The following is a 17185-nucleotide window of genomic DNA, read 5'->3' as shown; positions in this document are numbered from 1 at the left end:
CACAAATATTTTCTTCTGTGAATCTAAATTTGGAAAGAATAAGGTGAAATTTCCCCTTCCTCTCTCTACTGGGCCCTATAGACAGAGATCCAAGAGAGGTGACTTTGGTAAGAATTCTTACCCTTCGCTGGCTTCTGCCAGTTTTCCAGGTTCCTATCTTCAGGCTCCAGAAGAAGTACAGTGTTTCAGCAGATCCCATCACGGGTCACCAAACTGTCAGTGAGGAAAAAAAATTTTCCCTCTACCATTCTAGGTTGTTGGCTGAGACCCCACCCCTGTAATAAAAGACAGATTAACAGGAGAAAAACAAATAGAAAACAAATAACATGTATACATCCTGTATACATGGGGGAGACCCTGGAAAACTAACTCCCTCAAATAGCCCAAGCCATCATCTTAAATTCCTTTTTCAGCTAAAGATACAAGAAAAATGTTGGGAGGTGGAGAAGGCCAGTTATGGGAAGTTACTAGGAAAAACACAGTAAACAGAGTAAGGTTGTTACGCAGATTTAAGTTGGGTATCTTCTCCACTGATAAGAGTTTCTTGTGATTTAGAGTCATCCTTCTCTTCCTGGCACAGATTAGAAGACACACTTACAAATAAAAATTTCTCTTATAAATGTAAATGTCTCCTACAAATGAGTAACTTCTACTAGATTTTTAGAGCTTTTCTTCTGTCTGTTTCTTAAAAATAATCCGCTCAAAATAATCCTTATGCCAAAGAGGCATATTTTGGGATGGCATATTCTGCGCCCCTTCATCCTCCTTTTTGAGGCAAGTCTATTCATCATCGCATTGAGGTTCCCTTAGTAGCTGGCTCAGTAAAGCAGAAGCAGAATCACCTGGGAAGTGCAGAGTGCTTCAAATCAAAGGCCCAAGATGGTTTTGTTTCTGTTTTTTATTTGAAGGTGTGTACACACATATAAATACACATACACACGTAAGCACATCGTTCAGAGATTTAAGATGTGACATGTTTTATCACCAGTCTACAAAATGTACCCAGATTAGTTACATATGTTATGGAACAATCAGCATTCCTGTAACTGCAATAAGCCTTTATCAGCCACTTAGGATAGTCAGGTTCTCATTCTGTTGGAACACTTCCAAGTGTGAATCTATTGAAGAAGAGAACAGCTATGCTGGAAAAGACAGAAATTAAGCTTATAAGAAGCTAGTGATTCTACAATAGTAATATTAAGCTTTAAAAGCTAAACTTCACTCAAGAAATGAAGGCAAAAGCAACAGTTTTTGTGAAACCTGACAACGATATTAAAATTTTATCTAGAACAGTAACAGTCCAGGAATAGCCAAGACAATTTTGCACAAGAAAACAAAGAACGGGAGACGTGGAAGCAGGTGCCAATCGCTGCCCCTGCTGTCCCGGGAGAGCATGGGCTGCCACCACCACTAAGAAACACAGGAGCACATGCCAGTTGCTGCCCCCACTATCCCGGGGGCATGGGGGCCACTGCTGCCACTGGAAGACCCATGAACAGGGGCTGATTGCTGCCTCCACCGTACTGGGAGCACACACGGGTCACCGCACCCACACACCCCATATAATCAAACCCCATACCCACTGGGTAGGTGACCCGCAAACTGGAAAATAATTATATCACAGAGGTTCTCCCACAGGAGAGTTCTGAGCCCCACGTCAGGCTCCCCAGCCGGAGGGTCCGGCATCAGGAGGAGGAGTCCCCCGAGCATTTAGCTTTGAAGGCCAGTGGGGCTTGAGTGCAGGAGCTCCACAGGACTGAGGGAAACAGAGACTCTACTCTTGGAGGGCGCACACAAGTTTTCACGTGCACTGGGACCCAGCACAAAGCAGTGATTTCATAGGAGACTGGACTAGACCTACCTGTGGGTATTGGAGGGTCTCCTGAAGAGGTGGGGGTTGATTGTGGCTCTCTCTGTGCAAGGACACCTGTGGTGAAGGACCCAGGGAATATTGATTGGTGTGAGCTCTCCCAGAAGTCACCGTTTTGGCACCAAGAAGTGGCCCCACCCTACAGCCTGCAGGCTCCAGTGCTGGGAGGCCTCAGGCCAAACAACCAGCAGTCATGGGGTGGGGAGACATAGCCCCACCCATTAGCAGACAGGCAGCCTAAAGTTGTACTGAGCTCACAGCCACCTCTAAACACACTCCTTGACACATTTCTGCCCACCAGAGGGACAAGACCCACCTCCATGCACCAGTGGGCAGGCACCAGTCCCTCCCACCAGGAAGCCTGCACAAGCCCCTAAATCAATCTCACCCACTGGGGGGCAGACACCAGAAGCAAGAGGAACTACAATCCTGCAGCCTGAGGAAAGGAGGCCAAAAACACAGAAAGTTAGACAAACTGAAATGGCAGAGAAACATATTCCAGACAAACGAACAAGATAAAACCCCGGAAGAACAACTAAGTGAATTGGAGATAGGCAATCTATTTGAAAAACAATTCAAGGTATTGATAGTAAAGACGACCCAAGATCTTGGAAAAAGAATGGAGGCACAGACCAAGAAGATACAAGAAATGTTTAACAAAGAGCTAGAAGATTTAAAGAACAAACAGATGAACAATACAATAATTGAAATGAAAAATACACTAGAATGAATCAATAGCAGAATAAGTGAGACAGAAGAACAAATAAGTGAGCTGAAAGAGTGGTGGGAATCACTGCCACAGAACAGAATAAAGAAAGAAGAATGAAAAGAAATGAGGACAGTCTAAGAGACTTCTGGGACAACATTAAACACACCAACATTCCCCTTACAGGGGTCCCAGAAGAGAAGAGAGAGAGAAAGGACCTGAGAAAACATTTGAAGAGATTATAACTAAAAACTTCCCTAACATGGGAAAGGGAATACTCACTCAAGTCCACGAAGTGCAGAGTCCCATACAGGATAAACCCAAGGAGGAACATGTCGAGACACATATATTAGTAAAACTGACAAAAATTAAAAACAAAGAGAAAATGTTAAAAGCAACAAATAAGAAACAAGGGAATCCCCATAAGGTTATCAGCTGATTTTTTCAGCAGAAACCCTGCAGGCCAGAAGGGAGTAGCACTATGTATTTAAGTGATACAAGGGAAAAACCTACAACCAAGAGTACTCTACCCAGCAAGGCTCTTGTTCAGATTTGACAGAGAAATGAAAAGCTTTACAGACAATCAAAAGCTAATAGAGTTCAGCACCACCAAACCAGCTTTACAACAAATGCTAAAGGAACTTCTCTAGGCAGAAAAGGCCACAACTAGAAACAAGAAAATTACGAATGGGAAAGCTCACCAGTAAAGGCAAACATACAGTAAACGTAGGAAATCATTTACACACAAATTTATCAAAACCAGCAATCCTGAGGAGAGTACAAATGCAGGGTACTGGAAATGCATTTGATATTAAGAGACCAGCAACTTAAAACAATCTTGTTTATATACAGACTGCTATATCAAAACCTCATGGGAACAGCAAACCAAAAACCTACAATAGATACACATACAAAAAAGAAAAAGCAATCCAAACACAACACAAAAGATAGTCATCAAATCACAAAGGAAAAAAAAGAGGAAGGGAAGAAAAAAGACCTACAAAAACAAATCCAAAACAATTAACAAGATGGCAGTAGGAACATACATATGATAATTACTTCAAAGGAAAATGGATTAAATGCTCCAACCAAAAGACACAGGCTGGCTGAATGGACATGAAAACAAGACCCGTATATATAGTGTCCACTAGAGACCCACTTTAGATCTAGGGACATATACAGACTGAAAGCGAGGGGATGGATAAAGGTATTCCACGCAAATGGAAATCCAAAGAAAGCTGGAGTAGCAATACTCATATCAGACAAAATTGACTTTAAAATGAAGATTTATAAGAGACAAAGAAGGACACTGCATAATGATAAAGGGATCAATCCAAGAGATCTAACACTTGTGAATATACATGTGCCCAACATAGGAGCACCCCAATATATAAGGCAAATGCTAACAGCCATAAACGGAGAAATCAACAGTAACACAATAAAACTGGGGGACTTTAACACCCCACTTACATCAATGGACATCATCCAGATAGAAAATCAATAAGGAAACACAGGCCTTAAATGACACATTAGACCAAGGGGATTAATTGATATTTACAGAACATTCCATCCAAAAGCAGCAGAATACACCTTCTTCTCAAGTGCACATGGAACTTTCTCCAGGATAGATCACATTCTGGGCCACACAGCAAGCACTGAGTAAATTTAAGAAAACTGAAATCATATCAAGCAACTTTCCCGACCACAACACTATGAGATTAGAAATCAATCACAAGAAAAAAACTGTAAAAAACACCAACATGGGGCTTCCCTGGTGGTGCAGTGGTTGAGAGTCCGCCTGCTGATGCAGGGGACATGGGTTCGTGCCCCAGTCCTGGAAGATCCCACATGCCGCGGAGTGGCTGGGCCCGTGAGCCATGGCCGCTGAGCCTGCGCGTCCGGGGCCTGTGCTCCACAACAGGAGAGGCCACAACAGTGAGAGGCCCGCGTACCGGAAAAGAAAAACAAAAACCAAAAAACCCACCAACATGTGGAGGCTAAACAATATGTTACTAAACAACCAATGGATCACTGAAGAAATCAAAGAGGAAATCAAAAAACACTAGAGACAAATGACAACGAAAATACGACACTCCAAAACCTAGGGGATGCAGCAAAAGCAGTTCTAGGAGGGAAGTTTATAGCAATAAAATCTTACCTCAGGAAACAAGAAAAATCTCAAACAACCTAACGTTACACCTAAAGCAACTAGAGAAAGAAGAACAAACAGAACCCAAAGTTAGTAGAAGGAAAGAAATCATGAAGATCAGAGCAGAAATAAATGAAATAAAGAAGAGGAAAACAATAGAAAAGTCAATGAAACTAAAAGCTGGTTCTTCAAAAAGATAAACAAAATTGATAAACCTTTAGCCAGACTCATAAAAAAAGGGAGAAGGCTCAAATCAATAAAATTAGAAATGAAAAGAAGTTACAACTGAAACTACAGAAATTCAAAGGATCATAAGAGACTACTACAGGCAACAATATGCCAATAAAATAGACAACCTGGAAGAAATGGACAAATTCTTAGAAAGGTACAAACTTCCAAGACTGAACCAGGAAGAAATAGAAAACATGAACAGACCAATCACAAGTACTGAAATTGAAACTGTGATTTAAAAAACTTCCAACAGACAAAAGTCCAGGACCAGATGGCTTCACAGGTGAATTCTATCAAACATTTAGAGAAGAGTTAACACCTGCACTTCTGAAACTCTTCCAAAGAATTGCAGAGGAAGGAACACTCCCAAACTCACTCTATGAGGCCACCATCACCTTGATACCAAAACCAAGCAAAGATACCACAAAAAAAGAAAATTACAGGCCAATATCTCTGATGAACATAGATGCAAAAGTCCTCAGCAAAATACTAGCAAACCAAATCCAACAATACATTAAAAAGGATCATACACCATGATCAAGTGGGGTTTATCCCAGGGATGCAAGGATTCTTCATTATACACAAATCAATCAGTGTTATATACCACATTAACAGACTGAAAAATAAGAACCATATGATCATTTCAGTGGGTGTAAAAAAACCTTTGACAAAATTCAACACCCATTTATGATAAAAACTCTCCAGAATGCGGGCATAGAGGGAACCTACCTCAACGTAATAAAGACCATATATGCCAAGCCCACAGCTAACATCATTCTCAATGGTGAAAATCTGAAAGCATTTCCTCTAAGATCAGGAACTAGACAAGGATATCCACTCTTGCCATTTTTATTCAACATAGTTTTGGAAGTCCTAGGCACGGCAATCAGAGAAGAAAAAGAAATAAAAGGAATCCAAATTGGAAAAGAAGTAAATTTGTCTCTGTTTGCAGATGACATGATACTATACATAGAAAATCCTAAAGATGCTATCAGAAAACTACTAGAACTCATCAATGAATTTAGTGAAGTTGCAGGATACAAAATTAATACACAGAAATATTTTGTATTCCTTATACACTAACAATGAAAGAGCAGAAAGAGAGAAATTAAAGAAACAGTCCCATTTACCATCACATCAAAAAGAATAAAATACATAGAAATAAACCTACCTAAGGAGGCAAAAGACCTGTACTCTGAAAACTATAAGACGTTGATGAAAGAAATCGAAGATGCTACAAACAGATGGAAAGATACACCATGTTCTTAGACTGGAAGAATCAATATTGTCAAAATGACTATACCACCCAAGACAATCTACAGATTCAATGCAATCCCTATCAAATTACCAATAGCATTTTTCACAGAACTAGAACAAAAAATTTTTAATTTGCATGGAAACACAAAAGACCCCGAATAGCGAAAGTAATCCTCAGAAAGAAATATGGAGCTGGAGGATTCAGACTCCCTGACTTCAGGCTATACTGCAAAGCTACACTAATCAAAACAGTATGGTACTGGCACAAAAACAGAAATCAGATCAATGGAACAGGATAGAAAGCCCAGAAATAAACCGATGCACCTATGGTCAATCTACGACAAAGGAGGCAAGAATATACAATGGAGAAAAGACAGTCTTTTCAATAAGTGGTGCTGGGAAAACTAGACAGCTACATGTAAAAGAATGAAATTAGAACATTCTCTAGTACCATACACAAAAATAAACTCAAAATGGATTAAAGAACTAAATGTAAGGTCAGACACTATAAAACTCTTAGAGGAAAACATAGGCACAACACTCTTTGACATAAATCTCAGCAAGATCTTTTTCGATCCACCTCCCAGAGTAATGAAAATAAAAACAAAAGTAAACAAATGGGATCTAACTAAACTCAAAAGCCTTTGCACAGCAAAGGAAACCACAGGCAAAATGAAAAGTCAACCTACAGAATGGGAGAAAATATTTGCAAATGAAGCAACCAACAAGGGCTTCATCTCCAAAATATACAAACAGCTCATGCAGCTCTATATCAAAAAACAAACAACCCAATTAAAAAATGGCAAAAGATCTAAACAGACATTTCTCCAAAGAAATGTCATACAGATGGCCAACCAACACATGAAAAGATGCTCAACATCACTAATTATTAGAGAAATGCAAATCAAAACTACAATGAGGTATCACCTCACACGGGTCAGAATGGCCATCATCAAAAAGTCTCCAAGGATTTCCCTGGTGGCACAGTGGTTGGGTGTCCGCCTGCCAGTGCAGGGGATACAGGTTCGGGCTTTTGTCCGGGAGGATCCCACATGCTGCAGAGCGGCTGGGCCCATGCGCCACGGCTACTGAGCCTGCACTCTGGAGCCCCCGAGCCACAACTGCTCAGCCCGCGTGCCACAACTGCTGAGGCCTGCTTGCCTAGAGCCAGTGCTCTGCAGCGAGAGGGGACGCTGTGATGAGGGGGCCGCGCACCGCAGCGGGGAGTGGCCCCCGCTCGCCGCAGCTAGAGAGAGCCTGTGCGCTGCGGCAAAGGACCCAATGCAGTCAAAAATAAATAAAATAAATAAATTAAAAAAAAAAAAACTCTCCAAACAACAAATGCCGGAGAGGGTGTGGAGAAAAGGGAACCTTCCTACATTGTTGGTGGGACTGTAAAACTGGTACAACCACTATGGAGAACCGTATGGAGGTTCCCTAAAAATCTAAAAGTAGAACTACCATAGGATCCAGCAATCCTACTCCTGGACATATATCCAGAGAAAACCATAATTTGAAAAGATACATGCACCCCAATGTTCATAGCAGCACTATTTACAATAGCCAAGACATGGAATCAACCTAAATTTCCACTGACAGAGGAATGGATAAAGAAGATATGGTACATATATACAATGGAATATTACTCAGCCATAAAAAAGAATGAAGCAATGCCATTTGCAGCAACACAGATGGACCTAAAGATTATCATACTAAGTGAAGTAAGTCAGACAAAGACAAATATCAGTTGATATTACTTGTATGTGGAATCTAAAAAAAAAAAAAAAAATGATACAATTGAATGTATTTACAAAACAGAAACAGACTCACAGTCTTCAAAAACAAACCTACGGTTAGTTACCAAAGGGTAAAGTGGGAGGGAGGGATAAATTAGGAGTTTGGTATTGACATATACACCCTACTATATATAAAATAATCAATAAGGATCAACTGTATAGCACACAGAACTCTACTCAATATTCTGTAATAACCTATATGGGAAAAGAATCTGAGAAAGAATGGATATGTGTATAACTGAATTCCTTAGCTGTATACCTGAAACACAACACTGTAAATCAACTATACTTCAATATAAAATAAAAATTTTAAAAATTGAATTACTATGTTGTATTACCTGAGACTCATATAATATTGTAAATCAACTATATTCTAATAAAAAAAAAGATCAATCAATAGACTGAAAAAACCAAAACAAAAAACAAACCCCAAAGAATGGAGAAGTAGCTCTCAAAGATATCTAGAAATGTAAAAAACAAAAAGCAAAACGAGCCGGGGTGGGGGGTGGACACCATGCTCTAAAGGTAAGGAGCTGCTTCAGATCATCCAATTAAGTGAAAAGGGCTCAAGAGACTCAGTAACCAGAGGAATTAAACAACGAGGAATTTTGTTTTTAGGCACTTTCTAGCACTGAGTTATTATTTTTATCTTTGGCTGACAAAGCATATAAGAAAATGGCTTTGAATCACTTCTAATTGCAGAGGGCTGTTGAATAAATTAACAAAAGGTAGTAATATAATATTTTCTTAACTCATGGAAAGGCTGAACTCTCCATATTAGAAGACAGATATTACTTATCTCTGCTAATATTAATTCTGCAAGTAGAAAATTCTCTCCTAGCCCTTCTTTCAAAATATACTCGTTACTTACCTCGGAAATGAGCCATTTGAAGTTTTCTGATGTTGGGAGGCACAGTCTTGGTGCTTAAGAATTTACTAGATATTACCACTCAACCTCTTAGTCAGCACTGATCATGCTAGGCTGGAATGCTGTCAGCTTTGACTGCAAAATTAGGACCTTGGGCAATCTGATAGTTATCTACATTTATTTAGAACCCACAGAGGGCAGAGTTTAGATAGGTAAGGGAAGGCTTATTGGTAATGTTTCTAGTTCTATCCAGTAACTAAAGACAGAGGCAGACTGAAGATCAGAAATCTTTATTTGACTCAATTTATTTGAAAGAGGTACACATAGTTAAACTGGGCAGTCAGTGATCAAGCAATCCAATTCTACCAATAGCAAGAAATTATTATTATTTAGAAAAAAGTCATTGGTGAACATAGCCAACCAATTTTCAGTGGAAAATAAGACTAAGTTCAATTTCAAGAGGAAGAACTTCACTGTAAACGTTTGTGTTTATAAATTAATTATTTTACCAGAACACACAAAATCAAGGCAGAGACTGTATAACAGGCAACTGGGTCAGACATAAGTATAAGGAACCCAAAAGTGAAGGAAATATTGCACCGATGCAGAAACAGACATTTAAAGAACTGTCATCATCAACGACCATATTTTTGCTAAAGAATAAGCATTCCAAAGGAGCAGACTATTTGGTCAATACAAAAATTAGTAAGGAAATATTTTTAAAGTGCACATTCCCTGAAGAGTTCAATTTTATATGTAATACACATATTCACTTACGGAGATGATCATTTTAAAAGGTCTACAACAACCTGACCTTGCAACAAGTCCCACATACAATTTCTAATAGTCTGTGAGTGTCGGTATAAAATTATTGACATTGAGAACATTTCAATGTAGTCTACATTGTTACTTGAACATTTTTCAGGTCCCAAAGTGGAAACTTTTGGGTAGCCAATAGAACGCTGGTGGTATGATGGCATTAGAAGAAATGTTGGGGGTTTCCAACACGATCTATTTTAAGTACACTTCTCATTATTAGACTTTTTATTATATTACTCTTACAGGGTTTCTTATTACAAGGACTTCATTAGAAGGAACCCATTATTAAAGTTATCAGAGCAATACTAAATGAATGTGAATGGTATTCAGTGACGGACAGGGATTTTCAGGCTGACAGATATCACAGCAGGTGCTAAACTATAATACAAATAACTTTGGATTTGTATAAAGTAATAAAAACTTTAAAAATATACTCATATCAACCTATAAAATTTGAAGTTTCATCTCTTACATGGCTCATTGGGTAACCAGAATTACCAGTTTTTTTGGAAATGCCATAATGCTTTTAGAAAAGAACTAATCTGTAATTGTAAAGCAAAACTTTAAAAAAAATGACATTGAACAATTTACCTTACAAAAGAGGAAATAAAGTAAAAAAAGGTTTCCATTAAAGAAACATGAAGAAGGTTTGTAAAAGAGTAGGATCCAGCATATTCTCAGTCCTTGTGCTAGCCTTTTAGGATAGCCCTGAAACAAGTACTGCTTTACACCAACTGTGGTAGAAAGAAAAGAAGCAGGAGAAAAGGTCTGCCCTGATAGCTGTTTTGGGCAGTGATCAAAAATATAGATGATAAGAATCCTAAAAATTTTAACTGATCAGTGCTAGCTTGATTAGGTATAGCATTAGCAGTAAGGTATAATTTCAAAAGTATATTTCAAAGGATTGGGCAGGAGGGTGGATGGTCCTCGTTTAGAGTATGCGAAGGAGCTATCAGTGATACTGGGTAGCACCAAAGAAAACCAGAGTGAATAAATTTTGTATTGAATCTTGCAAAAAGAATCAGGTTATGTGTGTTTTCTACTTGAATCCTACAGAAATTAGGAAATCCAATTATTTTCAGCTAAACAGCACTGGCATTTATTTAGCACCCTCCAGAGAGTAAGTATTTTGGCCCTAAAAGATTGTGACCCATGAATAAGCTCCCCATTTGCCTGTGCCACCTGTATGGTGAATCAGACAGAAGGCAGATGGAGCACATTCAATGTACTTAAAAGGAGAACTTCTGTGCCCATCTCAGTAGAATGCTTAGTGCGCGAGAGATTGAAATACATGTAAAGGATAGCCTATGACCTTTTTTGGGTGCTTGCTGTTTGTGGATCTAACGTGTCTACGCTTTTTCTAGACCACTGATATCTAGTGGAACATATTACACAGGTATCTAAGGGTATCTGATACACACCAGGAAAGGGAAACATTTCTGAAACAAGAGCTATACTGTCTTCTCACTCAAAAGAAAAAGGCAGTGCTCACAACTTGGCACAGCCCAGATTGTTTCAACAGTCACTGGATGGTGAACGCCTCCTACAGCACTGGCTTCCAAGGGTTTTCTCCCTGCCCCCCCAAATTGCAATTCCCAATAAGAAAGTACGTTTTATATTGTGACCCGGTACACACAGTATAGATTATTTAACTGAAACGATATTTCAGGAAACAATATTTAACCTTGTTACACGCAGAACTCTCTTCTTTTCTTTGCTATTCTATTTTTAAAATATGCTGATCTTGAACTGATTTTACGGCTCACTAATGGGTTAAGAACTACAGTTTGAAAAACACCGTGCTTGATGAGGATTTTAGCTGATCTTGAGAAAAGGTAAAGCAATGGCCCTGGAACCCAAACAGATTTCTCTGACTTGTGTTGGCTGGGGAATGAAAACACCCAATTCCAAACAGCTACTTCTCCCCCTTCAGTGTATGCGGTGTACACTTTCAGTTCCTACAGGCAAACTAACCCAGTACCTTGTCCCAACCTTTTTAATACTGGGGCTTTGGCTTGGCCTGAAGTACCAACTAAAACTGGTAACTCATGACTGAATAAGGTTCATAAAATTCGGCACTGAGTAGTGTCTTTATTTTTTACCAGACAGGAATAGGATACTACTTTGTAGGCTATTTCTAAGAGATGAGCTAGGTGCGTATATATTCACTGGGACAGTATTATATTACTGCTACTACCACTGGAAAAAATGAGAGAGATAATTTTATGGAAATGATAAATAAGTTTAAGAAGATTTCCTTATTTGGAGGCCACAGGATAATTTGGGGATGGATTAGGATTCTGGAGGAGAGAGGGACAGGGAAGGACTGCCTAAAGCTAGTCATGATTATTTAGGAACCAGAAAATAACTCAGCTGTACTAAACTGAGCCTGGGAAAAATTCCAAGGTCTTGCTGACACCAGGGAAGAAGCAGCCAACATACATACTTTAATAGGGAAGCCACTGCAGAAGTGCACATGCTCTTTGGTTCAGAGAGTATTTTGTAAATGTGAAGAAATCACAAGCTTCTTATTGTATCAGAAATCAAAGTTGCTATGTCTAGGGACTTCCCTGGTGGAGCAGTGGTTAAGAATCTGCCTGCCAATGCAGGGGACATGGGTTCGATCCCTGGTCTGGGAGGATCCCACATGCCACTGAGCAACTAAGCCCATGCACCACAACTACTGAGCCTGCGCTCCAGAGCCCGTGAGCCACAACTACTGAACCTGTGTGCCACAATTACTGAAGCCCATGCACCTAGAGCCCGTGCTCCGCAACAAGAGAAGCCACCACAATGAGAAGCCCGCACACTGCAACCAAGAGTAGCCCCCGCTCGCTGCAACTAGAAAAAGCCCGCACACAGCAACGAAGACCCAACACAGCCAAAAATAAATAAAATTGATTCTTAAAAAAAAAGTTGCCATGTCTAGGGATCATAGTTTTCTGGAGGAGAGTTGGCAGGGAACAGACACTCTGCCTTCAGCTTCATACAATAAACACGTATCAAGATACATGAAGGGTATAGGGCTATAGCTAACACATAATATCAATACAAAGAGATAAAGGACAGGATACTCAGGACACCTTCCATTGCAATTACCAAAAGACGAAGACAAGTTTGCAATTCTCAAGCAGAGAGCCACTAAACACAGTTAAATGTAATTCAGGGTAGATTATTTTTAAATACCATAAGATTATGGACTCTGTAATATTCAAGAAAAAGACTACAGAATCAAACACATAATTGTAAAATGTTATGCTAAAAAGACTGACACATCTAGTGATCTACTTATGTTCTTTGTTTAGATGAAGAAAATCTTCTAAGACAATAAACTACTGCTCTTGAAATCGTGGGTCTTTCCATTCTAGAAACAGGAATTGATGGGAAGTGTTAGTGGGTAGATGACTGATGGGTAGAGAAAGAATAAGGAAAGATATTTCTAGGTTCTTATTGGTAAGGGAACAGGAAGGATAGGCACACTGGCTTTGCATGTGTAGTAGTTACAAGACCCACTTTGCCTGGCCTCCAGAGGATACCAGAAGAATTTCTATCCTTACTCTTTTAGACTTTTCCCTTTTACTATGGGATACCCAAATAGTTATGGGTCTGTATTTTTCTGAGTATAAAGTCATGAAACTGGAGTAGGTAATGAGGTACTTGGCTAATGGCACTGACTAGAACTCCAGTAAAACAACATTTCAGATGAGGACAATCTGATAAAAGCTTTCTGACTACCTCTACTCTTAGGTTTAATTCTAACGTATGCAAAATTGGCAGAGCTCAGCAACAGAGAAAAAGTGCATGTTACTTTGAATAAAGGTCATCATGGGAGCATGCACTATGATGAGATTTGAAATTTGTCATCTCGTGACTAAATTTATGTTCAGCAAAGAAAAAAAATTCTGAAGGAAACTATTATTAATAAACAATGAGATTTGTAATCAGAGGAAAATCAATAATATTTAGTAGCAAGATTTCGTCAGGAAGAAATACAATTACAGTCTGGCATGCTGTTTATTTTAGCTTTTACAACAAAGCAAGGAATCTGAGGAGAATTTCACAACCATTGACTTATATAGTCTCCAATTCTAAAAACAGTTTATAGTAATTTGGCGGTACGTTCAACATGCATCAAATACTTTGTATTATTCAATAACTAAGACACTGCATCATTCTCTTCATGGTTCACAATCATATATTCATCCCCTTTCACTTGAAAAAGTCCATTAATATCAAGGTACAAGGATCTTGGACAAAAATCAAGGAAAATACCCCCCCTGACATCTTTACTAATGTGCAGCCCATGATTTTTGTTCTGACGAGTATACACTTAAGAGTGATTCTCACTTGAATAATTGTAGAGAAAGAAAACCAGAAATTCTCAATCTATTGCCAACAGGACAGGTTACTGGGTTAGACTTTAGGGTACATACACTTACCTGGCATGCGTATAGAGAGGGGCTGTCTGTTCTGAAGCATAACTCGTATTAAGATGGTGGGACTTTTGTTTATTTCGTACTACCAGTGAATAGGAAGTTGGTATTGTTAAGGCCTCAGGAATTTTCCTTTAAGGTCAGCAATCTATTAAACATGACCTTGGTAAACCAAGTAGATCTCAAGGAGTTAGCTTGAGGAAGTATTTCTAAGGCTTGAAAGTTCTGAGAGGGGCCTTCCCTTTTTGGGTAGCACACTCATTTCTTCAAGCCTTTCTTAGGATGAGGCTTGAAGGGGTATTAGTCAATCTGTATTACATAAAATAAAAAAGATTGTTTTTCATAGTCATGCTATGTACTTCAAATAGTAATTCAAACCTACGCTCTATTTAAAAAAAATAAGGAAAATCATACCAAAATATTTATCTGTAAAAAGAACTTCATGTTTCTAAAGAAACTACCACCAAGGTTATCTTATACCACTAAGGCAATGTTTGATTTGATCATATACCCACCCATCACTCATTCAGGGACCTTGAAGCAAGCATGATAGAACTGTAAAATGTGAACTAGGAACATTACATTTAGCTCCATTAAATTTAGGCTAAATATGGGCAATTTCTCCACCATTACAGAGAATCACCTGGAGCAAATATTTAAGATTCATAAAAGAAATATTTCCTTTATAAAGTAATTAGAATTGTAACCAGATGCATGATTCAGGTTAGAAAACCAAACGGATCCCCAAAGAGTTGAAATAGTTTCATCACATAACTGTTTTACTTGATTCTGATTTTTTTTTTAAAGTACTTGAAATTACTTCTATACTATACTCCCCAAACAGGTTTTAGAAGGTACAAGGTAGAAATTGTAATGATTTATTGCTGTGTATCTTCAGGCAGCAGTCTCTGTCAGAGGCTCGGGGAAGGTTCTCTTGCTTCTTCTAGCTTTCTGAGGATCCACTGTTGTGGGGAAATGAAGCAACATTTACTTAACTTCAATGAACTTGCAATGACAAAATATAATGAATGAAAATCTAGAAGTTGTCTTTCCAGTTTAGTTAGGAGTATACTGCTATAGCCAATAATTAACTTCTCTATGCAGGAGAGATCATTCACTGACTTAAATGGCCCAGATGACTCAGGGACAATGGTACTGGGTTTGATTTAACAGTAGTAATAATGTTTTGCTAAGGTCTTCGGACTTAGATGTTCATCTTCAGAATAAGCAAAGTAAAATGAAGCATCCTGAGAGAAGGGTAATTTGACAGCTGGATTGAATAACTCTGGCATAGTGTGAAAATCGTCTATGCAGAATTCCTTTCAACCTATGCCAGTTCTGCATCACAAACCTTCACGATTCCATATACTGGATTCTACTGATTAAGCAGGAATAAGTACATATAATTCTACAGTGGTAGTAGCATAGCAACATTCTTGAGCATATTAGGTGCTTTTATGATACATTTTTCTAATTTGAAAGGATCTGAAATCACAAAATTAAAATGCAAATGAAGTGTAAACCTTTTTGTCAATAATGTCTATTATCATTAGACCTGCATGACAAATAAAAGCCATGGAGGTGATACTGGTGTTATCCCATTATGAAAAGCTTAAGCAAAGATATTTGTGCTTTTTTACTTAAGAAGAACCTAGTGAAAATAGCTCTAAGATAAGTAGAGAAAGAGAAACAGACTCAGTAGCCTTTTCTGGATGTTTCTGGCAGAGCAGGAAGATTAAAAAGAAACTTTCTGGGATAAAATAACACAGTGACAGAGATTAAATGGAAAACTTATTACAGAGAAACTGAAGGTAATGTCCTTCAGCAGCACAAAGAAGATGGCCTGAAAGTCATGCTGTCATCATGCTCTACTGTCTCCCTGTTCCAGGCAACATGCATATTGAGGGTGTAGTAACTTTATCCCTCTTTCTTTGTAACTTGGCCTCCTTTCAGTTTTCTACTGTTAATATGTCAGTGTTACCTTATATCCCAATGTTTAGATAGAAAATTGCACAGCACATGCTAAATGGTCCAAGGTACATGTGTATGGGTGGGAGAGGTTTCTGGTTTGAGCTCCAGATGTGAGAAGTGAACTGGTAAATAATCATAACCAGCCAGGACCAACACAGAGAGGTCGGGAGGCCCAGGGATTCATTCAGTAAAGAACCCATGTGTTCTTATTGTAAGTTTCACGACAGAGTGAGTATACTTCAGTGTCAGGAATAGTGTCTTAGTTGTGACCAACGAGGTAGATAATCAATTCATAGTCTTCCTTTTCTTGACAGTGCACTTCCTTATAATTGCCATAATCCCTAAAGTATGTATAGTGCTTTTCAGTTCACATAATTCACATTTTGAGGAAGCTGAGGTTAACTGAATTCCCCAAGGTCCTACAGTCAAGAAGGAACAGAACCAGTATTTAAACCCAGATTTTCTAACCACAGGCATGGCTCTTTTTCCCTTGTGCCAGGCTACAGTAATTTAAGGAAAAAAATCACTATAGCTATACAGTAGAGAAATAAACAATGTGGGGCTATACTTTTCCTGCTGGAGCTGGTAGATTAGCATTAGAGTGCATTAATTTCTTTCATTTGTTGGCTTTTTTTGGCAAAGTATTACAGTTAGGATTTAAAATAAGAGAACAATTTGATTTCAAAGACAAGTAGGTGTGTTGAATTCAATCTAATGAAAAAATAATTTGGGGAAAATATTATCTAGTTACATATATTAAAACTGTCAAAATGCAAACATAAAATTAAAAAACAAACACAACTCATCTGCCTTAAAGAATAATGCAACTTACATGGCTTTGAAATGAGAAGCTGCTATCTGTTTAACCAAAAGATTGACTATATTTACCCTTGCATCCTCTGGAGTCTTGAAGTTAATTATTTTTCCAAACTCTTTGGCATGGAATACAGACTTCACCCGCTCCTATAAATAGAATAAGTAGCTTCATTAACATGGGAATCTAGTTGTAGAAATACCATAAAGAAGTGCCACCAAAAAAAAGCCAAGAATGAGAAATCAAGAAGAATCAAACACAAATGGAAAAA

At 38.5% G+C, this 17185-nt stretch overlaps 1 protein-coding gene across 5 annotated transcripts in view; it reads right to left on the bottom strand.

The window, feature by feature from the left end:
- VPS13A (vacuolar protein sorting 13 homolog A) overlaps window positions 1-17185 on the bottom strand; it is a 273758-nt gene that overhangs the window by 24162 nt on the left and 232411 nt on the right. The window contains exons 71-74 of one of the 5 annotated variants that reach the window (XM_089913320.1): window positions 16989-17063; window positions 14136-15091; window positions 2859-2934; window positions 122-1927 (exon numbers count right to left, since the gene is read on the bottom strand). In XM_089913320.1, coding sequence (XP_089769446.1) covers window positions 15041-15091; window positions 16989-17063 — 126 coding nt within the window. In that variant the 3' untranslated portion in view covers window positions 122-1927; window positions 2859-2934; window positions 14136-15040. Of the gene's footprint in view, window positions 1-121; window positions 15092-16988; window positions 17064-17185 lie in introns of those variants that run through there. The other 4 variants (XM_089913319.1, XM_022573468.3, XM_089913321.1 and 1 more) reach the window with 4 other exon arrangements.

This window comes from Delphinapterus leucas, chromosome 6, assembly GCF_059928025.1.
Source record: "Delphinapterus leucas isolate spDelLeu-1000000601 "Yukka" chromosome 6, BTC_Dleu_Yukka2, whole genome shotgun sequence".
Classification (NCBI taxonomy): domain Eukaryota; kingdom Metazoa; phylum Chordata; class Mammalia; order Artiodactyla; family Monodontidae; genus Delphinapterus; species Delphinapterus leucas.
The sequence above is the reverse complement of the archived record's forward strand: the minus strand, read 5'-3'. Positions and strand labels throughout refer to the sequence as shown.